This window comes from Arachis ipaensis, chromosome B07 (assembly GCF_000816755.2).
Source record: "Arachis ipaensis cultivar K30076 chromosome B07, Araip1.1, whole genome shotgun sequence".
NCBI lineage: Eukaryota > Viridiplantae > Streptophyta > Magnoliopsida > Fabales > Fabaceae > Arachis > Arachis ipaensis.
Window position 1 is genome coordinate 123,220,804 of NC_029791.2, and position 25,449 is coordinate 123,246,252.

At 36.6% G+C, this 25,449-nt stretch overlaps 2 protein-coding genes across 2 annotated transcripts in view; both read right to left on the bottom strand.

The window, feature by feature from the left end:
- Positions 1-2,533, bottom strand: part of LOC107606229 (protein CLT2, chloroplastic) — a gene marked incomplete in the record, with an annotated part of 7,045 nt that extends 4,512 nt beyond the window's left edge. Inside the window, 3 exon segments of the mRNA XM_016308248.2 lie at positions 876-913; positions 1,364-1,509; positions 2,073-2,533. Of these exon segments, the coding sequence (XP_016163734.1) occupies positions 876-913; positions 1,364-1,509; positions 2,073-2,443 (555 nt within the window).
- The window catches only part of LOC107606230 (E3 ubiquitin-protein ligase UPL2), a 15,379-nt gene continuing 1,679 nt past the window's right edge, over positions 11,750-25,449 (bottom strand). The window contains exons 3-17 of the mRNA XM_016308249.2: positions 24,759-24,854; positions 24,476-24,679; positions 17,760-24,339; positions 16,566-17,620; positions 16,190-16,492; positions 15,915-16,119; positions 15,377-15,651; positions 15,025-15,287; positions 13,607-14,705; positions 13,377-13,523; positions 13,203-13,283; positions 12,889-13,114; positions 12,599-12,738; positions 12,200-12,306; positions 11,750-12,060 (exon numbers count right to left, since the gene is read on the bottom strand). Coding sequence (XP_016163735.1) covers positions 11,958-12,060; positions 12,200-12,306; positions 12,599-12,738; positions 12,889-13,114; positions 13,203-13,283; positions 13,377-13,523; positions 13,607-14,705; positions 15,025-15,287; positions 15,377-15,651; positions 15,915-16,119; positions 16,190-16,492; positions 16,566-17,620; positions 17,760-24,339; positions 24,476-24,679; positions 24,759-24,854 — 10,884 coding nt within the window. The 3' untranslated portion in view covers positions 11,750-11,957. The remainder of the gene's footprint in view (positions 12,061-12,199; positions 12,307-12,598; positions 12,739-12,888; positions 13,115-13,202; positions 13,284-13,376; positions 13,524-13,606; positions 14,706-15,024; positions 15,288-15,376; positions 15,652-15,914; positions 16,120-16,189; positions 16,493-16,565; positions 17,621-17,759; positions 24,340-24,475; positions 24,680-24,758; positions 24,855-25,449) is intronic.

A 25,449-nucleotide genomic window follows, 5' to 3' on the forward strand; every position in this document is an offset into this window, starting at 1 on the left:
GATGCAGACAAAAAATAAAAAATAAAATTGGATGAATGATAAAAAGCAATAAGAAATGAACAATATCCCATCCATTAAAATACTCAAATGACATGAATGAAAAATATTGAAAGGAGATGCATATCAAATATTGCCTGGCCATCAGGAATGCTAATGGTTAACAAGATGCAGACAATATAGAAAAAATAAAATTGGATGAATGATAAAAAGCAATAAGAAATGAACAATATCCCATCCATTAAAATACTCAAATGACATGAATGAAAAATATTGAAAGGAGATGCATATCAAATATTGCCTGGCCATCAGGAACAAGACATGCTAATGGTCAAATCCAAGCATATTGCCAAGACATGCTGCACTATGTTTTATAATAACAGCCTCCAAGCATATTGTCAAGACACGATTGCTACTGTGCTACACGCTACAGTTGCTACTGTTATGCAGACTTATGATGATAAAATGGTTTAGGTATAATGCCATCAAAGTGAGACACAGAACAGAATAAATAAAAATGTGAGGTGCTAGTTGTGTTAAAGTATTTTCGAATACGGAAGAAAGAGTACGAAAAATAACACCATTTCTTATTAGGAAGAAGCTAAAGCGCATTTAGGAGTATTGGTTTCAAAGATGCTACAAGTTGATCAACATCAAATTCTCTTGCATAATGTCATTGGTAACGCTAACATTTAGAAGGTTATGTAATTGATAAATGCAACTAATGGAAGCAAATTGAAATTTTCCAAAATGAAGCCCCAGAAAATGCCTGACAAATGAGAATGTCAAAATAAACTTCACAGATGTATAAAACCAAGGGCCGATGTATTCTGTCACCCTCTTTCTTTGATGACAAGAGCTAGTTAAATATTTAATACCTGACTCAATACGGGTATGACTGGTCCAGGAAGTACAGCTGCAGAACGTAACCAACATTCAATACATAAATATCGAGGCAAACATGTAGGCAGTAAGGCTATGCTTGTCGATTGTTTCATTACCAACAGCAACAAGTCACTTACTCCCTAGTCCCTAGTCCCTACTACTAAAAGTGACATAACCATAGTTGTGCAGCTTAAATCTATTCAGCATACTATTTAGATACCCAATTAAGACAATTTAAATAGACATGTTGCCTATAATAGTTAGATATCAACAAAGCAAGCTTATCCTCAAAAAAGATACATAGTTGTGCAGCTTAAATCTATTCAGCATACTATTTAGATACCCAATTAAGAAAATTTAAACAGACATGTTGCCTATAATAGTTAGATATCAACAAAGCAAGCTTATCCTCAAAAAAGATACAAGACTGTAAAATTAAACCTGAAAAAAAATAAATAAAAAGAAGGATCAGAATGAGTACCTGCAGCAAACATTCCAGTGGCCACACCCAAAGCTTCAAGAAACCCAATGGCCAGAAAGCGAAGTTTCGGAATGGCTAGCATCTCATCACTTACAATACCTGCCCTATATCTGATATACAATATGCTAAAATACACAACCACATACCTGCATACATGACACAGATACAACAAACCACAGTTATTCTGAAGAAATTAATTCTGATATACTACCAATCAATTGAGACTTGTTTTATATGCATGAATTTTTGACATAAAAGTAATGCTATGTCCTTTTTTATACATTATAAGAAAACACTGTTACTCCACTCTCAACTAATAACACTTCTGTTTCATGTGAATAATGATTGGATGAGGGCAAAATATTATTTCTATACCAATCATCTATCAGACACAACATTGTTTAACCCAAAAGACCAAACCATTATAATATGTGTGGACACTGGACACCCACTTTATCATCAAATTTTTAGCACGGTCCCACTCCAGTTCTCAAATCCTTATAACCTTTTTTTACCCTTATATTTTATTACTTGGCCTTTGAATGATCAAACAACATTATATATATAACTCTAAAGAGACATACATAAACCCCAAAAGTAAAATTAATAACGAAAACAGAATTTTGGCAGTGAAAAGTAGCAAATGAAAATGCAAAAACAGCAACAGAGGAGCGACACTAAATTGAAAGCGAGAAATAATAGCGTTTACCCAAATGTTGTGAACTGGGCAAGGAAAAAGGGGTAATCTTTCATGGGAACGAGAGCAAGCTTATAAAGCACACGATTAGCCACCGCCAATGTAACAGTTAGAGCAGCGGAACTGAACAAAACGAAATTCGTCGCACTTGATGAAGATGGTGAAGGATCATCGGTTGAGGACGAAGCTCGAATCTTGTGGCGATTGTTGTTGTTGGTGGTGGTTCTTGTTCTATTTGAGTGAGAGAATTTGAGGGGAAGCGGTTGAGAATTTGATGACATTGGTAACAGAAGTTGAAGCTTTGGTGTGTTGAGTTGTACGGATGATGAAGAAGGAGGGAAGAAGAAGAAGGAATGAAACGACGACGTTAAAGAATGCGTCATGGCGTTTTTGCGGAGAGAAATGAAATGCCAACGGTAATGGAACGTTCTTACTTCTCTCAGTTCTTGCTTTCAGCTTTGATTCCAACAAGGAAGGAATAAATAAGGTACTGTAAAATAAATAAAGAAGAGGTAATAAAATAAAGTATAAATAAAAAAATTCTACTATCATATTTATTAATATTGTTATATTAATATAAAGATAATATATTAATATTATATTAGTAGTATATAAAAAAAAAAATAAAGAAGTGCTTTATTGTATAAGAAAGAGAGAGAATATTTGTTATTAATATTACTGTACGTACCATACTCTCTATTTATACATGTATAGGGTTCATATTTTCAACTTTTATTAAATGTAAATTTTTTTTTGATAATATGAATACCGAGTCATCTATGATATTAATGGGCATCCATATCTTTTGTGTTTATCCCAACACTCCCCTTTGGATGACCATTTAGGATTATTGCATCGTTAAAATCTTACTAAAGAAAAATTCAATGGAAAAAAAAAAAACCTTAATGAAGGAAAAAGAGTAAAATATCCTTTGTGATGGAACTGTCTCATTAAAAACCTTGTAAAAAAAATCCAATGGAAAAAAAATCTGACTAAGGAAAAAAGAGTCTCCCACTCTTGTGGACATCATTTAATGTCTCGAAATCGGCGTATCCCAATCTCATGTACCAATCTTTCAAAGAAAAATTTTGGGAGTGACTTTGTGAATAAATCTGCTAGATTGTCACTTGAGTGGATCTGTTGGACATCAATTGTCCCTTGATTTTGAAGATCATGAGTGAAGAAGAATTTGGGAGAAATATGCTTTGTTCTATCACCTTTGATATATCCGCCTTTAAGTTGAGCAATACATGCTGTATTATCTTCAAACAGAACAGTTGGAGCTATCTTATGGTCAATCAGTCCACATGATGACAGAATATATTGGATCAAACTTCTGAGCCAAAAACACTCGCGACTAGCTTCATGTATCGCGAGTATTTCAGCATGATTAGAGGAGGTTGCTGCTATCGTCTGTTTCGTGGACCTCCATGATATAGCTGTACCACCATATGTGAACAGGTATCCTGTTTGAGATCTCCCTTTGTGTGGATCAGACAAGTATCAAACATCTGCATAGCCAACTAGTTGTGACTTGGATCCATAGGATAAAACAATCCCATATCAACCGTTCTATGAAAATATCGAAAGATTTGTTTGACTCCACTCCAAGGTCTTCTGGTTGGAGAGGAACTATATCTTGCTAGTAAATTCACAGCAAATGATATATCGGGTCGTGTATTATTAGCAAGATACATTAGCGCTCCAATGACACTAAGATATGGTACTTCAGGACCAAGGATATCTTCATTCTCTTCTTTAGGATGGAATTGATCATTTTCCACATTCAAAGATCTTACGATTATTGGGTACTTAATGGATGTGACTTATCCATATAAAACCTTTTCAAGATCTTCTCTGTGTATGATGTTTGATGAATAAATATCCCATTTTTTATATGCTTGATCTGCTTGTCAAGACAAAATTTAGTCCTTCCAAGATCTTTTATCTCAAACTCTTCTTTTAGAGTTTTTATAATTGTTGGAATTTCTTCAGGAGTTCCAATGATATTTAAATCATCAACGTACACAGCAATTATTATGAATCCAGACGCAGATTTCTTTATGAAAACACATGGACAGATATCATCATTCTTATATCCGTTTTTGGCCAGATACTCAGTAAGACGATTATACCACATTCGTCCAGATTGCTTCAGACCGTATAAAGATATTTGCAAGTTAACTGAGTATAATCCCTGTGAATATTCATTGGATGGTTTAGATGTCTTTAGTCCTTCAGGGACTTTCATATAGATATCTCGATCAAATGAGCCGTATAAGTAGGCTGTTACCACATCCATTAAATGCATATGCAGTTTATGGTATGCAGATAAACTGACCAAATAACGCAATGTTATCGCATCCACTACAGGGGAATACGTTTCTTCATAATCTATACCGGGCCTTTGTAAAAAACCTTGTGCCACAAGTCGGACTTTGTAGCGCACAACTTCATTTATCTCATTTCGTTTTCTCACAAATACCCACCGGTATCCAACAGGTTTTACATCTTCTGGTGTACGGACTACAGGTCCAAAGACTTCACGTTTTGCAAGTGAGTCTAATTCAGCCTTCATGCCTTCTTCCCATTTTGGCCAATCATTTCTTTGTCGACATTCTTCGACTGATCTTGGCTTAAGATCCTTACTTTCATGCATGATATTTAATGCCACATTATATGCAAATATTTCATTGACGATTGTCTTATTTCGGTCCCATTTCTCTCCTGTAAAGACATAATTTATTGAGATCTCGTCATTTTCACAATTTTCATGTACCTGAACGTCTTCTGGCGTTAAAACTATATCAGAATTTTGGACAACTGCAGGTGTCTTTACTATGTCTTTTCCAACAGGAATAGTATTTACCTCTTTTCTCTTTCGAGGAGTTTTGTCTTTGGAACCGACAGGCCTACCACGCTTCTGGTGTGAATTTACTTCAGTGGCTATTTGTCCGACTGAGACATCAATTTGAATTGGGGTATTTTTCGTTGGTATATAAGATTTGGTTATCCTCTTTGTATCGGAAAATTTATCAGGCAATTCATTTGCTATTCTTTGCAAATGTATAATCTTTTGAACTTCTAGTTCACATTGCCCTGATCGATGATCTAAATGCATTAACGATGATGCATTCTAATTTAGTTCCTTTTCAGGAAGCTTATTCTCTCTCCTTAATGTTGGAAATTTTGATTCATCAAAATGACAATTCGCAAACCGGGCTTTAAATACATCTCCAATTTGTATCTCAAGATACCTCACTATAGAGGGAGAATCATATCCAACATATATCCCCAATTTTTTTTGGGTCCCATTTTGGTGCGATTAGGTAGTGCGATGGGAACATATATCGCACACCCAAATATTCTTAAATAGGAAACATTTGACTGCTGGCCAAAAGCTAATTGCATAGGAGAGAACTGATGGTAACTCGTTGGCCTCAAACGAATAAGTACTGCAACATGTAAAATAGCATGCCTCCAAACCGAGGTTGTGAGATTTGTTCTCATAAGTAAGGGTCTAGCAATTAATTGGAGACATTTAATAAGTGATTATGCTAACCCATTTTGTGTGTGAACATAAGCTGCTGGATGTTTAACACTTATTCCATTAGCCATACAATAAGCATCAAAAGCTTAGAAAGTAAATTCACCAGCATTATCAAGACGAATTGCTTTGATTGGATTTTCTGGAAATTGTGCTTTTAATCGAATAATTTGAGCCAGTAATCTCGCAAACGCCAGGTTGCGAGAAGACAATAAGCACACATGAGACCATCTCGAAGATGCGTCTATTAGGACCATAAAATATCTAAAAGATCCACACGGTGGATGAATAAGTCCACATATATCTCCTTGAATCCTTTATAGGAATTCAGGGACACAAATCCAATCTTTACTGGTGATGACCTTAAAATTAACTTCCCTTGAGAACATGCAGCACAACAAAATTCACTAGATTTAAGAATCTTCTGGTTCTTTAGTGAATGTCCATGGAAGTTTTCAATAATTCTCCGCATCATGGTTGTTCCCGGATGACCCAATCGGTCGTGCCAAGTTATGAATTTATTTGGGCTAGTAAACTTCTGGTTTGCAGTGGCATATGATTCAATTGCACTAATCTTGGTATAATATAACCCAGATGAAAGTGAGGGCAACTTTTCTAATATAACCCTTTTATTTGAATCATGAGTTGTGATACATAAGTACTCATGACTTCCCTCATTCATAGTCTCAATATGATATCCATTTCGGCGAATATCTTTAAAACTCAACAAGTTTCTTAGAGACTTGATAGACAATAGTGCATTATTTATTATGAATTTTGTTCCTCCGCGAAACAAAATTATAGCTCTTCCGGAGCCTTCAATCACATTGCCTGAGCCAATAATAGTATTAACATATTCTTCTTTTGGCACAAGATGGGTAAAATATATATCACTTTTGAGAATAGTGTGCGAACTTGCACTATCCGCAAGGCATACATCTTCATTATATATCCTTGTCATTTTCTTCAAAGACAAATAATAATAATAAAATGAGTAGTATGCACGGTTAAATTGAATATTTGATCAGAATTATTTTTCTAAGAAACACTGCACATAAAAATAATGTCATATACTAAAATTTTATTTTAAAACTTGACACATTTAATGATTTCAAAATTCATGAACATTAATATTTCATTATTTATATACATCACATCTGAAACTTAAATAAAACTTAACAATAAGTTCTTTACATTATTTATTTACATAGATACTTAACAATCCCACATATTAAGAGTAAATAGCCAAAATCATCCCTGAAAGATATCCCGATCTCCATTTTGGTCCTCGAAAGAAAAAGTTAATCGAAATCGTCCCTGAAAGATACACGATTGGTCATGTTAGTCCTTCCGTCAGTTGGATGATGACGTGGGGGCTAATGCCACGTGTCACAAGATGATTGGTTGACGTGTCAGCTCAGTGACACCTGGCATGTCACGTGTCAGGTCAGTGACACGCGTGTCAGTTGACATGTAAAAAAGTTATAAAAAATTTTTAAGAAGAAAAGATACAATTACTAATTTTTTTATTGTCAATTACATTTCTATTAAAATTAATAGTATCAAAAAATATTTTAAATTTAATATTATCAAGAAAAAATAAAAAAATTATATAAAGACTAATTTGATTAATTTTTAAAATTTCAGGGATGAAAATGACTTACGTCTGAACTTTTAAGGACTATTTTGATTATAAATAACTTTTTTACATGTCAACTGCCACGTGACATGCCACATGTCACTGAACTGACACGTCAACTAATCATCTTGTGACACGTGGCATTAGCCCCTTACATCATCATATGCCACGTGGCACTTAACGTGACACGTCATCATTCAACTGACGGAAGGACTAACGTTACCAATCGTGTATCTTTCGGGGACGATTTCGATTAACTTTTTCTTTCGAGGACCAAAATGGAGATCGAGGTATCTTTCATGGACGATTTTGGCTATTTACTCCACATATTAAACTATTCCATCATTGATCAAATGACCAATATTTCCTTCAGGGTCCTCAAAGAAATCAGATACATCATAATGAGTGGTGGAGTCTTCAGCAACATCATTTGAAACGAAATTCGTCTCCTTTCTTTTGTCGTCTTTTTTCAAAGATGATTGATAAAGATCGACTAGGTGCCTTGGTGTACGACAGGTACGCGACCAATGGCCCTTTCCACCACAATGGAAATACTTATCCTCTGTTGATTTATTTTGCCCAATATTTCTTTATTTATCCCACTTCTGGTGAGATCCTCTCTTTTGAATATAATTCCTTTTCCTTCCATAATTTTTCTTGTCATTAAAACATTGCCATTTACCTCTTCTAGGATAATTTGCCGCATTTACTTCAGGAAATGGGGCGGCGCCAGCTAAGCGTGCTTCATGATTTTTCAAGAGCAATTCATTGTTGCGTTCAGCAACAAGAAGTCAAGAAATTAACTTAGAATATTTTTTAAACCCTTTTTTCTCGATACTCTGCTGCAGGAGCACATTCGAGGCATGAAAGGTCAAGAAAGTTTTTTCCAACATATCATTATCAGATATCTTTTCCCCACATAATTTCATTCGTGAAGTGATTCGAAACATTGCAGAATTATATTCATTTATGGATTTAAAATCTTGTAGACGCAAGTGCGTCCATTCATATCGGGCTTGAGGAAGTATCACCGTCTTTTGATGATTATACATTTCTTCAATATCTTTCTAAAGATCTGTAGGATCTTTTAATGTGAGATATTCATTTTTTAATCCTTCTTCAAGATGACGATGAAAAAAAATCATGGCCTTGACTTTATCCTTTTGGGATAAATTTTTTTCAGCCTTAATGGTATCTCCAAGATCCATTGAATCAAGATGGATTTCAACATCTAGTATCCATGATAAATAATTATTTCCAGATATATCAAGAGCATTGAATTCAAGATGAGAGAGCTTCGACATAATGAAAATTTGTTACCTGAGTCTTTCTAAAAATTTGATCAGAGTCTCGTGCTAATAACGTATTGTAAAATAAATAAGGAAGAAGTAATAAAATAAAGTATAAATAGAAAAATACTACTATCAGTATTTACAAAATACTATTATACTACTATAAAGATAATATATTAATATTATATTAGTAGTATACGAAGAGAGAAAGTAAAGAAGTATTTTATTGTATAAGAAAGAGAGAGAGAATATTTGTTGTTAATATTGCTGTATGAATTGTCTCGTACCATACTCCCTATTTATACATGTATAGGGTTCATATTTTCAACTTTCATTAAATGTAAATTCTTTCTTGGTAACATGAATACTGAGTCACCTATTATATTAATGGGCATCCATATCCTTTGTGTTTATCACCACAGGTACTTCCACTTTTGTTTCATTTTCAGATTTTTTTAGGATTTTATTAAGAAAAAATGGAAAATTAAAAATAAAAATAAAACACAAATCAAACATATTTTGTACTCAAATTAATCAAATAAAAAATAAAAAATACAATAAATACGCTCCGAAAAATCACTTTTTAATTTTGATATTGAAAAATTGATGTGTTATCTACTATTATTAAAGTTTTGAGTGTTATTCAAGGGTGTGGACGACGGCCGTTAATAAATCGGAAGGTCCGATTTAATATGACACAAACTGAAAGCTTGGTTTTTTAAAATTTTTCAATTTTGACCCACCAATTTGGGTTTTTAAATTTTTTTTTAATTTTTTAACTACAAAATTTACCCTCCAATTTGCTACACACTTGACAAAAAAAAATTGCACACAAAATACATAGAGTTTGATTTCTTAATCAATCAAGTTTGAGCACAAATCAAGAGGCTAAGTTTTCTCTCCCTCACAATACCTACCCTCCAATTTGTATATTATTGTTTAAAAAAAATTTAACTCCATATCAATACAATACACCCCAATAACCCATAAGAACGCATAACATGTAATAGAAATCCATTACAAAAAACAAAAGCGCCCCGTTTGGTTTGAGAAAATATTTCATGTTTTTTTTTTTTAATTTTTATTTTTTGAAAATTATTTTTGTTTTTAAATTTTTAGATTTTAAAAAATATGTTTGTTTTGATCATTATTTTCAATTTTTAAAAAATAAAAACACTGAAAACATGTTTGGTTTGATTGTTTTTAATATATTAAAAATCTTTAAAATAATATTAATTATGAATAAATAGTCAGGCAGAATGTCATAGTCATACATAAATTTATTTTTCTTAAAATATCATAGTCATGCATAAATTTATTTCATTCCTCTTAAATTTCAAATAGTTGAAGTATAAATACAATTAACATGTCATAGTGATGCATAAATTCATTCATGTAGTTCCTTCTCTTTTGACAAGTATAAATAGTTCAATACAAAGAACAAATAAATTTTATGAAATAAAATAAATTAATATAAATAAAATGACAATATTTTAACTTAATATAATTGGACATAAGGAGCATAAGTATTATCATATCAATATTTAACTTAATATAATTGAACATAGGACGTATAAGTTTTGTCATACTTCTTTCGAGACATTTACTTTAATAGATGGAATTTTTCATATAACCCTATTCGATCTAGCAAAGTTGAAAACTTACTATATGCAATGCTTAGTTGATTATACTTTTTTTTTAGTCTAGCTACACTGTAATATTTTTCAACAATTGTAGTCAGTTCATTATTTATTTTTTTTTAAACTGCTGTCTTAAATATTGAACATTGCAGTTGCCCATTAAACTTTTTTATTTTCATTGGACTATTCTTTGCTAACTTTAGTTTCAGATTTTTTTCCTCTTATGCTAATAAATCAACTACTATTAAATATGAGACGCAATAAAGAAAAGAGATATCAATAATGTTACATGTGATTGTTAGCAATAGGAGTAGAAGTAAAACAAAACCTAGCCTCTTAAAAAAAAAAATAGCACAATGCTAAAATTGGGAGACACCAAAATCCCCAAAATGTCATTTCAAAAATAGAAATACATAAAAAAAAAGAATGTTTTAAAAAAAATTGACCAAAAGAATAGCGACAGGAGGCAGCACGAATGAGAGCAACGACCAATTAAAAAAGAGCTGAGAGGATAGAGAGAATGGAAGCGGTTCAAAGAAAAAAGGAAAAGTCTAGGGGCCAGCAACTTTTCCAAATTCTAGCCAGTATGTAATCAGCAAGAAAAAGTGAGTCATTTGATGAATTTTCACACCATTAAAATCATCATTGATGACTATTTGATGAGTACAAATACCAAAAGTTGCTGGCCCTTAACACTCCTCAAGAAAAAAATAAAGAGAGATAAGTTTAGAGAAAATACGTTTTTTTTTTGTGATGAGAATCTAAATATTTGTGGCCCCGCATTTTCTAAGTTTTCAAATGAAAATTGCGAAACCAGCTTCCTTGTTTTCACCTTATTTTATAAACATTTCCATAGAAACAATTTTTAAAATTAACATGTTTTCATCTCTATTTTTCATTTTGAGTGGAAATGAAAACTAAAAATGCTCAAACCAAGCACATCGTTAATATTTCTTTAGATCATTTCATTTTAAAAAAAATAAAATAAAATTCAGATTATATTTCTACTTTTAAAAAATAAAAACCTCAAATTATTAAATTATTCTTAGTTTGACAAAAGTAATAATTTGTAATTTTTGTCCCGTAACTTAATTATCCCAAAAGTAATACAGTCAAACATGAATTTAATTTTGACATTACTAAATAATTGCCCGCAGATATTGAGTCTTTTCTTGTTATATTATTTGTAAATAATTAAATATGCATTTCACATGCTCCTTAACATGTCATTCAAATGAAGGAAATAGGAATAGTTGATTGCCTTACGTGCATGGAAATTAGACTCAAATTTGAGAGACAACATTTAAGTACTTCGTTTTATTCTTTTTATTATTACTATTATTAAGATGAATCTCCTACTTCAATTTTGAAGCAAAGGATTGTGTGTAGTGGGAATCCCCTCTTATGTCATTTCCCTCCTTCCGAGAAAAAGTCCAATACGTTCAACACATTAAAAGTTTTAAGACTCTCTTCGATTGGTGCGTGGCGTTCATTACCAGATCAAATGATTTTGGTAAAATAAGATGTCATAAGGGGTCAAAACTTTAATTGAGAAATGCAATAAGATGTCATAAGGGGTCAAAACTTTAATTGAAAAATTGCCATAGGCATTTCCCATTGCAAAATATAGGACTGTACAGCATATTAACATTGATATAAAACTTGAAATATTGTAACCTGTACCACTTTAAAAATAGCTTCTAACCTAAAATGTAAAAGAAGTATTTTGTGCCTATCCCCTCCAAACACCAAAACCCTTTTTCTTACCGAAAAAAGGTTTTAACCAAACCCAAATCCTTCATTTGCTTCATGAATAGCAAGCAGTAACCTCTCCACTAAATGTTGTTTAGATGGATACTCTGGCAAATCTAGTTGATTGAAACTGCATAAAGAAGAACCAGTGTCAATTCGTTCAAGTCCCATTATGTGATCCATCAAATCATGAAAATATACCCATTAACCAACAAAACAAAAACAGATAATTTTTTTTAAAAGAATATATATTTTCTTAAACGAAGTACCAAGTATGTGCAGAAGGCAAGTGATCTGGACTGCCATATGCCTTGTGTATCTGAAACTTCTGGGAGCCAGAAATTCCTTGAAGGGCGCTAAAACCCTCCAAGGGCACCTGAAATGTTGGTAGCAAAATTCAGAACCCGCCTTATTATATTATTCATCATCTAACAGTTCCCACTTTACAAAATAAAATTACAAGATCTATGATTCAATTTTCACAGGAATGATAATATTATCTTCTATGAGAAAACAGGGACTCTTGCATATTGTCAGAAACAAAACTGTCAACAGGTCATATCTCGATCCCGTTTGTTATGAGTATCAAAGAAACACACCCTAACTATAATGTGCTATTCCTGATGAATGGAAAATGTTTAAAGGGCTGAAACCTGAAATAAATATACCTTGGATGTGCCAGTTACAAACTGCAAAAGTCTAGCCTTGTCTTCTTTGCTGAAACCTTGAACAACTTCCCAAAACCATTGGATAACTGGTGATCCAGCACTATATCCAGAATATTCTGTATTTGCTCTCAAGTCATCCACTGAAATAAAATGTCAAACTGATTGTAAATCTTCCCATTCCAGAATTTAAAGACTTGTCAAGGTAGACAGTGTTGTGATCTTGGTTGCAAAATAATAAATAAATAAATAAAAAAGAAGATAATGACAGCAAGAAAGGTGGTAAGACTCACAATCAATATCAGGAAGTCCACTGATCAATAATTCTAGCTCTTTATCACGGAATATTGATATCAACTCCCTGGGAATCAATTCATTAAACCCTTCCAAGAAAGCATTTATCTGAGGCCGAATAGCAGTGGTCAACCGATGCTCAGCAACCAAATCAACATATTGATGCTTATTTTCCTCTGTAACTTTTATATTCCGTCCACCGGGTATCAACTCATAATCAGTCACCTAGACAAGTTCATCAAAATTAGACAATTAATAATCCACGATTCGATACATTACTAGTGTCTCAAAGAATTTTCAGAAAGCTCAGTACTTCAGTTCTTTCATATAATATCAACTTTTCTTCATCTGCGTCGATGCTAAAGGTAAGATCTAGAACGTCACTGATATCATTCTGCAACCATAGAAAAAGATAGAGACAACTTAACAACATGCAGTAAGAATTGAGTGATGGGGTGAACAGAATAACCAAAAAATAAGCACTTGCCTCTAGCATCCATTTCAAGTTTTTGAAATAGTCTGGATCAATGGCTTCAATGTCATGATATGTAACTTTGACACCTAGGATGTGTTTGTAAAATGACCGAGTAAAATGCACATCCAATAACTGACCATCAAATAATGCTTTTCCAACCTGGATAACACAGAATAGGCATAAGAAAGAAGCATATCTATGAGAAGCAGGTAACATTCAAGAACATTTGCAAAAGAACTTACCACTCTGCCCACAAATTTGAAATAAGATAGATGTTCTGTTTGGTAAACAGAGTTCGGGTTTGGCTGAAACGTTAATTCATTTCCCACTGTAGTGAAAAGCAGGGCTCCTTTGTCAAAAATAACTCTGGACAACAACTGATACCATTCCCTTGTAAGCCCGCCCGCATCAATACCTTCCTCCCCTTGAAAGTGAACAGTCAACCTTCCCTTCAAATCATGAGTTGATCTCATGCGAAGCTGGTTATAAGAATCTTCTAGAACATATGCCCTTCTTACTGAGATTCTTAAAGGGCTATGGTGAGGCTCATGCTGATGCTTAATTTTTGATCGGAAGTGAGAACGCTTGTTATCAAAATCAATAAATCTTGGAACCTTCAACATGAGGGAGAATGATTTCTCGAGTAAGCCAGGATTCTGCCTAATAAAAGCATTTAGTAGCTTTCTGTGCTTCTCTGAAAATTTGACAAAAGAAGCATGTTTTTCATCTATTTTCACAGCAGGTCCAGATGTTTTCTGCTGACTAGCAGAAGAACTTGCATCTTCAACATCAGAAATAACAGGAACACCTGAGTCATTGATAGCACCTGACTGTGCAGGATGCAGCTTCTCACAAACCACAAAGAATGATTCTATGTATGGTAAGATATTTTGAGAACCAGCTGGAAGTGAAGGCATGGCACCAGGCAATTTATTCACAGAGGTCCTAGAAGGAGTGAAAACCTGGGATGCAGACTCGGAATAAGATTCTATCTTGCTTATGCAACAGCTCAGCTCTTGCCATAAGGGCTCTAATGCCTTGTTGATCTCCCAAACTTCAGAAAGAGCAGGAGTTATTCCATCATTCTCTTTCTCGGACAATGAGGTGACAAGAGAACTCAAGGCTTGTAAGACTCTCAAAATTGTGGCTCCATCAGTTGATGTTGTACTAAGAAGAGCCTTCATTGTTTCACTGAAGACTCGTAACTCATCCCTTGCAGATGAAGTTAAGTTCTGAACTGCTTCTGCCAGCTCCGTGACAAAAAGCTGACATTGAGTCGGAGCAATGGCCACCAATTTCTTCATTACATCCCCAACAAGACGATATGCATTATCCGACAAACTGGAAGAATTTCAAGAAACAGAAGATTGACTCAATCATTTATAAATTACAGAACATATTTTTACCGCAATGATAGCTGGACCATTTGGTCTATAGATTATTGTGTAATAACAAAAAGTACCAATACCAAGATCCAAGCGAAGAACAAGGAACATTGACAACACACACACACACACAGAGAGTCACACACACACCCCATTTGGTCGACAGATTATTGTGTAATAACAAAAAGTACCCATACCAAGATCCAAGTGAAAATAAGGAACATTGACCAAAAAAATGTAGACAGAATCTAGAAAGCACAAGACCATAACAATACCCATCTAGTGCGAGCAGTGAGCACAGAAGCCGAAGCTCAGCTCGTGGCAGGGTACTCAAGACTTGATGAGACTGGCCTTCCTTAGTACCAGAAGATGTGGATTTGGAGGAACCATTGACATCAGAAGATGCATCAAGAACAGTATTTGCATCCGTTGCAGAGATTTGTGAATCCAGGACCGGTTTAGTAGAAATCTGGGATTTGTCAGATGAACTAGACTTGCTTCCAGCACTATTGATGATAACATCCAGCAAAGTTAGCAGCTGAAAACAGATACACAGCAAATAAATCAGAATTCTTTGCGAGCACACAATTAAATGGGCAGAAGATACCAGTAAGACCAAACCATCACCTGCTCAAGATGGGCTATGCTTCTCAAGTAAAGGGGTTGTTTCAAGAGACTCAAAAGCATTGCAATGGATATGTATCCATCATTAGCGTCATCTACATCTATTTCATCATCAACTATAACGGCTTTGCCATGTGAAACATGAGCAGCATTATTTGATCCTCTTAAGGCAGGATGATGCAGCCTATACTGAAGCAAAATTTTTGCCACATATGGATGATTGCAAGCAAGATAAGTGAGAGTTTCAAGTATTCGCCGAGAGAGCAATGGTGGAACTCCTATAATCAAACAGATACACAAGGTAACACTCTGCCACTATATGCCTGAATAACAATTTATCTAAGGGAATAAAGCATCTTCCGAATAATTGATAAAACACAAATGGTGACTCAAAGTGAAAAGAAACTAGCACAATAAGACGAATTTCCTACCAGATATGACAAAAACCAACTGAACAAGGACAAAACATTCATAGAATCAAAAGCATGAAATTATTAATAAAGACAACATAATAATAGACAGCGATATCATGTTTTCTTACCATCAAAAGATTGAGGGCGCGAGTACATTACATTGCTCTGACAACCATATAGTCTGTACGGCGGTTCAACTGCACTAACATTACTGGTGGGCTTCCTCACATCCAGCATTAGCAAGTCCATCAGAATTTTTACCAGAGAAGTTCTGGTTTCACTATGAGCACAAAGATGCAAAAGAAGCTTCTGCAATTGACCCTTATATAGTGGCTGCCCAAAAAAAAAAGTTATACAAGGTTGTGCTCATTATGAAGGACTTGCTACAATCACTAAATGATACCTGAACTATGCGAAATAACCGAATCAAAGCATGCAAAGCTTCAGTGTCTACTAAAGGTGCTCCATCAGCTTCAACGACCTTAGCTCCACCAGTCCTGCGCAAAGTATTGCTTCCCCCTGCTCCATCCATGCCAGAACCAACACCCTCACCCCGTCTTGAGGTCTCACCTCGTCGATTTCTTGGATACATACCAAAGAGGGGCCTGCTGTATCGATGTGCAAACCTCTCCCGCAGCATATTTGCTTCAGCAACAAGAGCAGGTGTAAGGTTTGCAAGGATAGCATCAGATGATGTTAAAAGAACCTGCAGAAAACCAAAAGGAAAGTCAGAGCCAACATCCTTATAACAAAACTGGAATCAACAAATAAATACTTGCCTCTTCCCGTAATTCAGAAGGAAATGTCGCAATTATTGAGACTGTATCCATTTCGACAGGTTGACCTTCCAACTCTTGAGATTGATGTAACCTCTGTGCTTGCTGTTGAGCCAGAACTTCAGCTCGAATGTCTGGGGGAAGAGCTGCAAGGAACTCTGGATCAATATCCCCAGTGCTTTGAGATTCAACATTTGATGGTTGAGCCACTTGACCCTGCTGAGCTGAGAGAACTTCAGCCCGGAGCTCCTCAGGAAGAGCTTCCAAAAATGCAGGATCAATTGCTCCGGAACCAGCATCACTATTCACTGGCTGCTCTGCTGCAGGACCATTTTGATCTGCATCTCGGCTTGAATTTTCAGAAACCTCAGTAACACTATGGAGTGATGAATCTCTCCCACTAACTGTAGAAGAATGACCAAATGGCATGTTTACTCTTCTTGTGCGCACAGCATGCAATTCACCTGCTAGCCTATCTGCAGAAACTTGCCTTTCTCCACCATCATCATGACCATCAGCACTTCCAATTTCAACATCAAGGCTCCGAAGACTTTCACCAAAAGTTGCCCCACTACCACTACTCTCTTGGCTCACAGCTTCAACATCCCGCACAGATGTATCATTATTCTCAAACTGCATCTCAACTGCCTGTGAATGAGTGCTTGATACATTAGCTTGCAGAGACCCATTTCCTGCAGATCTGATATCAACATTGTTGTTATTGTTATCAACTGATTGAGGAGTCACCATTCCACTTTCCTGATTTGCATTATTTTCAACTGGGGATTCTAGCCTTGAACCTCGTGAATCTTGCATGTGACTGACATCAGCCCTGCTGTGAGTACCAGTTTCTGCAATGCTTTTATCAGATGACTTTTCAGAGGCGGGTTGCCTCAATTGAGAGACAAGCAATTCCTCAAGGCCCTGTGGTACAACACCAGCATTGATCACACCTTGCAGGTTATTATCGCTCCACAAGTTTGAACGATGACCGGGTCGTCCAGTCCTCAGTGATCGAAAGATACTATCTAAAGCTGTTGAGCTTTCCAATCTATTATCTACAATTTTATTATTATTTTGGAGGGAGGAGAGGGATATGCAAAGAAAATTATCATTATTGAAGAGATGGAAAAACAAAAGAAAAACCATTATTAGAATATAGCATCAGAAAGTTTAGAAACTCGTTAAGGAACTAACCTGATTGCCCAGTAGGCAGGTGGAATGATGAAGAAGGACCAACCAAAAGTGGGTGGCGTGAAGGAGTAGCAGCATCACCAGTTCTGCCCAAAAGGCTGTAGATAGAGGTTGTCCTCCCTGGACGTCTAGATCCAAAAACCTCTACTGGCATCACCTGAAGAGCTTCATTTGGAAAACTATTCTCTCTTCCAAATACCTCAATATGGTCGAAAACATTAATTCCATTAATGCGCTCCTCAAGTCGCAATATTACTCCATCCTCATCATCTTCGTCATCCTCGTCTTCTTCTTCTTCCATCACCTCATCAAAATCATCATCATCCATCTCGTGATCATCTTGATCTGTGTCAGGATGAGGCATGTGATGGTCTTCTTCCAAATTATTATGTTCCTCATCATCCTCGTCATCATCATCTACATCTTCACCCTCTTCTCCAGACATATCATCTTCCTCCTCCTCTTCCTCCTCCTCCTCTTCCTCCTCCTCTTGTTCCAGATTTTCTTGGCCACGGGGTTGAATTTCAAACTGTAAACCGGCATTTCCAACTCCATTCTCATGACCTCTGGCATCCTCAACAGTTTCACGCATGTACTCATCCTCATTAGTAGGAGCAAAGCCCCCATCAAGATCTTGATCATGTTCCATATCATCGGTAACAGAGTCAGATCCACCATAAGACTGATTAGCATTGTAAGACTCGACTTGAAGTGTATCATGATTGTCCTGAGATGCAGTTTCCATGGACTGAGATGCATCAGCACTATTATCTGTTCTTACGGTTTGAGTAAGATCAGCAGGCTTTGTTGAACTATCACCTTTTCCTGCATTAGAATCAACTGACTGGACATGCTCCTTGGTTACCAACTCAAGAGCTTTGACAATACCAGTGGCAACTTTAGATGACTCAGCATGGTCCAAGTTCAACACTTGGAGAGTACGAGTAAATGATTTAACCAGACCAGCCTCCATAAATGTGGCAGAAGCCTCTGATGAGATGCTTGAGCCAGCAGGTGTACGAGAAGCTAAAACATCATTAAGTAGATCTACATACACCTGAATTTCATTGCCAGGTGGCTTAACACTGCTACATGAATCAACAAATTCATTGATAATATGATTAATCTCTGTAAAAATCCGCTTCCTTGCCTCTGAAGATCGAACACAAGCAGCCACCATAAACTGGTTAGCCCTAGTTGCTAACTTCTGCCTCCAATCACCATCAACTTTTTTATCCTTCTTGGAATTCCGAGAGCATAGAAGAAAATTATGGAGAATATGGTAGAATATTCCTCCCATGCAGAAACCAACATGACTCTTTTGATGAATACCCCTAGTGCTGCTCAGTTCAGCATCTCGGCGAAGAAGAACATGGATAGAAGGTGAATACATCATCAAAATCTCTGTCAGAAGCTTCAAAATAAATACTATCTTTGCAAGTGATGCAGAAGCTTCCAGGCTGTTCGTTTCATTCCCTGCAGACATAGTGGCAACTGCTTTTCCTTTCCCCTTTGAGGTACATACATCAGTGTCCATGTCACTTGATGTTGAGGTGCCACCAGTGAGGTCATCCTTCAAAGCAGGGACAACAAAAGTACATATGGATTCAAGAAGAAGTTCTATCACATTAATGAAACTTTGAATAGGTTTTCTATGACTTTTGATACTTCTTGAGTTTGAATCGATACTTCTTCCATGAGCATTTGTAGAAGCTGATGGATTTGTAATTCCGGAACCAACATTCCCATCATTATTCTGAGCTTTCTCCAATGATTTGTCCTTTTCCTTTTCTTTCTCCTTAGCTTTGTCTTTATCCCGATCTTTCAGCAAGACAATGTAGGGCCTTTCACCTACCATCTCAACTTGGCAAACTGATTGAGCAGCTTGCAGAAATATGATGGGATCACGAGAAATAACAGAAGCTAAATTTATCAGGAAATTGCGAGGATTAACTCTTCCGTTGGGATGCCGGTTAGATGCAAGTGCAAAACTATGCTTTATCTCAGATTCCATTGCTTGCTGCAGGGTCTGGGGATCTTCAATAATATGACGAACAATATTAGCAGCAACATTGTCAAATCCAGGGAATAGGCTACTGGTTGGCAAAGAAAGAAGCAGCCGTAAACCACCAGCATTGAAAAAGGTAAGAGCAACAGAATGATTCCTTGTAAGATTGGAGCATAGTAACAGAACAGCATGCATTGTATCTGAGGGAAGATGGTACTTCATACAGCTACAGGCAATCTCAACAAGTCTCTTCTGCTCATGTATATCTGCATACTTTGATGAAAGTCCCAATGCAGATTGCAATTTGTGTTGTTTATCTTCATCAATGGTAATTGATGTCTGCTGGATACTCACCACTTCCTTCTTCAAGAGCTCTGCAATTTCAGAATTCAATTTTGGATCCACTTGCAACAGCCGGTCTAATGCAAGAAAAGCAGCTGTGACCCACTTTGGAACTAGATGTTTATCCCCACTATCAAGACTATAATCCCACTGGCAGAGAAGATCTGAGGCAATCTTGATTAAACCATTCTTCGCAGCAGCTTCCCGTGCTACAGAATCCTCATTAAGAATCAGAGCGAGAACATGAAACAGAGAAGCAAGCGAAGTATTATTTCCATTACTAGAAACCAACCCACAGTCCTTGATCCGGTCAACAATAAATATGATAACATTAGATCTGTAGTGACCATCATCCCGAGAGCATATCATCACCAGTAAGTCACGAACAGGAAATGCAAGGTGTTCTTTCTGTAGAAGTTTTGTGCAAGTTGATAATAACTCATCAACATGAGGAAGTTGGACCATGTCTTCCTCAAGCTGTTGAAGATCATCATTTACAACAGCATCCTTCATGTCTGATTCAGCCTTCCCAAGGGACATGGCAAGTGCACGAGCAAGTTCGTCATCCTCTTGTGTCTCTTCTGGATGGGTAAACAACCACTCCATTGCCAACTCCACACTATTTGACCCAACGTGCCTCAAAGCTTCCTCTGCTCTAGACCTGGAAAAACCCATCTCTACAATGGTTGAAATAGCTGTTTCATTAGGAGGAGGCCCAGTAATTCGAGCACTGCTGCTTCCATTTATATTTTTCACCTCAACCCCAGAATAAACATGTCTAACAATGGAGATAACTGTAGAAATAAATTCATTAGTACAATCAACAAAGTGGGGATGAGTCCAAACTGGAAGCACAGCCTTTAACACCATGGATTGGAGGACCTTCACAAATGTGTCTGCATCCCGCGGGAAAGGAGTATTGTCACTTGTAAGGGGCTGAGCAAGCAAGTGCTTTGTGGATGAAGATAATATAAAAGAGGAAGTCACTAGATGGTCCATAAATTTACCATAACTAGCTAAAGAACCATAAATCCATGACTTATCTGTTTCTTCCTTGAAATCATGGTTTGCATGCACATCATCAGTTTCCATAGGCGATGCAGCGGTACAATTTACCGTGAGGAGCAACTGACTAGTAGCTTCAAATGTGGTCAACACAGATTGAATTACTCCATGCCCATACAAGCAATTCAGCATAATTGGATTGCAAGTATCTGGCCTCTCCATCAGTATACTGTCCAAAAAATCAATCACTTTACCAAAATAACGACATTTTGTTGATATAGATGCTTCAGTCCCTGAATATGTTACACGTGCACCAAAATTCATGTGATCTAGAGCAACACAGGCAAAAGTAGAAGCAACTGATTTTGAAGCAGGATTCACATTGACAATATCATCACGTCGGCGAGAAGGTAACAGCATTCCTTTTCCCAACTCTTGGAACAAATGGGTAATGTGAAATGAAAGTGAGCTGACCATGTCACAACAAGAGGCATAATAAGTCCTTTGCTTGTCATATTCCTTCCTATTACTGGCCCCAGAAGTATCCACAGACCCAGAACTATGCAATTGATCAATGGAACCTAACTGCATGGTTGAAGGACCAACAGAACCAAGTCGGTTCTGAGAACCAGTTGCACGACCCAAATCGCGATACAGGTTTATAAGGTCAAAGAACTGTGATTCAATACTCCACCCCGAAGTCCTCCTTCTCAGCAATGGATCAAGAAACTGCCTGAAAGAACTGAACCTTTGATCTTCCGTTTCATTTGGATCTACTTCTGCCTGTTGTGAGTCATCAGAAGGACAAGCAACATCGCTCTCAATATCAAGCTTTGTATTTTCAAGCAAAGCAATTTGCCACACAACTTCACGATGGACACGTCCAATGTCTTCAAGCACATCCTTACTGTCATTTCCAAATTCTGTAAGCAAGGCAGTCATCCAGCGGTTGTCTTTTGACGCTGCGAGAAAGAGAAGGAACTCAACTAGGAAAAGTGATGAAAAGATACTGCTATCATCTGTCATCCTCGGATCCAGCAACAAAGATCCTGATTCCCCTGAAGCTGCACCAAACCCAGCCAGTGCTTTCTTCAAGTGTTCCCTAAGAGATGAACAGAATGCCCGTGCCAGAGGTGCAGAGTGATGTTGAGCAAACCCCTTAAATACCATGGTGCTATGCAATGCAATAGACATGCCATCTGACGATTGTGCAATAGTTGGTCGTAATAATAACGTCAATAAGGCTTCAATTCCTGATTTTTCCACAAATAGTCGACATGTTTCAGAATTTTCCATAGTCCGATGAACCAATACCATCAAGTGAAAGATGCACAGCTGAACAAACTGCTCATCAGTTACCACTTCAGCAGCAGAATCTACAGTGTCAACAAGGCCGCAACTGCTTTCATTTTCTTTGTCTAAAGAATCTGTTTCCATTGCACTGCCCTCATTATCCTTTCCCAAGGATCCTGTTTCATTACCATTTCCGAAGGATGTGATCTTATGGATAATTTCAATGATAACATCAACACCAGTACTTCTCATTGAAGATACATGACGCAGAAGTTCCTCCACAGAATTTGCCAGAGGAACAATAGCATCATTCATGGCTAATACATATTTCTTGCTTGTGAAGACTTCAACAAGGAAACGCAGAGATGAAGTTTCTCTAACCACCTCTAAGCCTTTGGCATTGAGACAAATGGCTCCAAGACCATTTGGAATGCATGTCAAAGCTTTCGATGAAGGAAGTACTCCAGATGCAACTGAAGATAAAAAAGCATCAGGAAGACCCATTTCATGCAGAGCTGAAAAACATGTTGGATCCTTGTGGATTATTTCACTCATTACAGTAACAGCTGAATAATAAATGTCACCGCCAAACTTATTCACATTTGCAAAAATCAAGGCTAACGTAGCAGGTAATGAACTGTCATGTGAATGTGGAGATCTAGTATTGTTTGCAGGGGAATATGTTGCAGAACCAAGTGCCTTAAGGGAGACTTTTATGAGCCTCTTCTGCAAATACAACTGGTCGGTACTATTTTTTGAGCTTTCACCAGTGGGCATCACGTTATTTTCTCCAATCAAACCAATGACCCTGTGAACCTCTATCTGTAATCTTTGAGCCAAAAGCTCAATACCCCCCAACTCCTTAAACAAAGATACAGCTGAGCTACTGTAATCCATAAGCTTCTGAAGGGTTTTCACTGCAAAACAGACAAGATGTATATGTGAAGGATCAGAATCCTCAAGCAGTGGCAGGAATGTGGGTACCATGCCAGAGCCTCTAATATTGCTGCCAGAAGAAGAAGTTGACACAACATGGAGCAGGTAGAACTGAAGAAGTGCCTCAACAAAGGCAAGGGAGGATGGATCACTAGAACTCTTCAATGATAAAATGGCCCTCTGAAGCACATTCAGGAGTATCAAACGATTCCCTCCAGCAAAATTCATACTAGATCCACTGAGTATCCGTGCACGATCATGAGAAGACGTATATGCTGCTAACTGAGCTCCTAGTGCAAGCATTACGAGTGTTCTAATAGATCCAGAAATGGTCTCCTCAGATCGCACAACTCTAATCAATTCATTTGTATACTCTGGTTCATTAGCAAAAAAGGACACAAGCTCATCATGAGCATCACTGGACTGGACAAGCACAATAAAAGCAAGAAGACAAATCCTGCTATACAGCCTGCTTATTCTTGGAGACTGAAAGGCGCGAGCATATCTTATTCTAGTGAGCAATGAAAATCGTAGTTCAGGAGGAACGTTATGCTGCTCAATACACTGCTTCAACAACAACAAGTCATCTTCCTTGCGCAAATGCAGATCTGGGATATTTATAACTCTCAAACTTGGGGAAATGGCATCTACACTGTGTTCTTTGCTTTGGGCATTTGGTCCATGCAATTCAAAGTAAAGGGTAGAACCTATGCGGTAGTTGGATTGGTCACAACCATTCTGCACATCAGAAGGGAACAAACACAGTGCTTCATCTTGGGCTTTCTCATTTGCCATAATACAGGAGAATAATCCCAACCCCTCCTCTTTGCTTCCCCACCCTTGCGCCAGGGACAGGAGATAACTATTCACTGAACCACAACCAACCATTTTTGCACTTCCATGAAGCTTTGAGAGATTTATTTTTACAAGTGCAGAAAGAGTTTCTAATGAAGCAATAAGAATTTCAGGATCCGTTGATGCTAGTAGCAACTTGAAGTGCTGGAAAGAAATGGTGAGATATCAGAAAATATAAGTTTTAGATGATAACAAATGAATCATTACTAAAGTAGTACAAGAGTGGAATGAGAGGGAAGAAAATGAATTAAAACTGAATTTAATTCCCAAAAAAGCTTACCTCTAAGCCATCAAATGAACTTTTGTTTGGACAGTTCTCCAAAATTATTTGCATCACTCGTAATATTTGCAAAATTGCATGTTTGGGTAATGGTGTGTCATCTTCTAGATTACCCGACAATGTTAGGTCATTTCGACATGATAAATATGTCTTGAAGTATGTATCAAAATGAAGTAACAATGGCCTCCAGTGATGAAAATTACCCTGAAGTTCAAGAAATATATTAGTATGCTATGGGGAAAAGAACATCTCCCACGCAATAAAATCATCATGTTATTATTACCTTATTGTATTCCCACCAGAAGCCAGAGAGTGGTATAGCAATATCTTGTAATGGACATTGAATGACCCTCTCAATGAATGCTTTGATCTTGGGAGGCTGAAACCAATTACGAAATTCAGATTAAGTTACGCCGATGGCAATATAAAGGGAATGGAAGAAGATAAGCTAAGTATCATTGCTTAAAACATAAAAAATGTCAGCACCACACATTATATTTATCCAAAGGTGTGGGTCTATTGAGCATGCAAATTTGATGAACAACCATCCCCCCCACCCCCTTCCCAAAAAAGAGGACACAAAAAAGTTGTGTATGGAAGTCATAATCTGCTACAATTTCTCACCCTTTGGGTGTAGGTCAGCAGCAGACTTGATTGTAATTCTGTATGTGTAAAATCACACTAGTGAATAAGCAAAGTCATCAAAATCTATCAAATGGCTATAAAAAGTCTATGAAATTGAAATTCCTATAAACAAGCTTAAACCAATAAAATTACAATTAATTCTATGAAAATTACCACACTACGTACATAAGTATGATCTGACTGCAACTTTCATTGCACATCAACAGTGGTAAAGTCAAGGGGGGCATGTTTGTGACATCCCCCACTTCCCTGCGGAGGCGTTTTGAATATATCCAATATATAATAGATATTACATGCAGTCGACTACAAGGATGTATATATATGTAGCT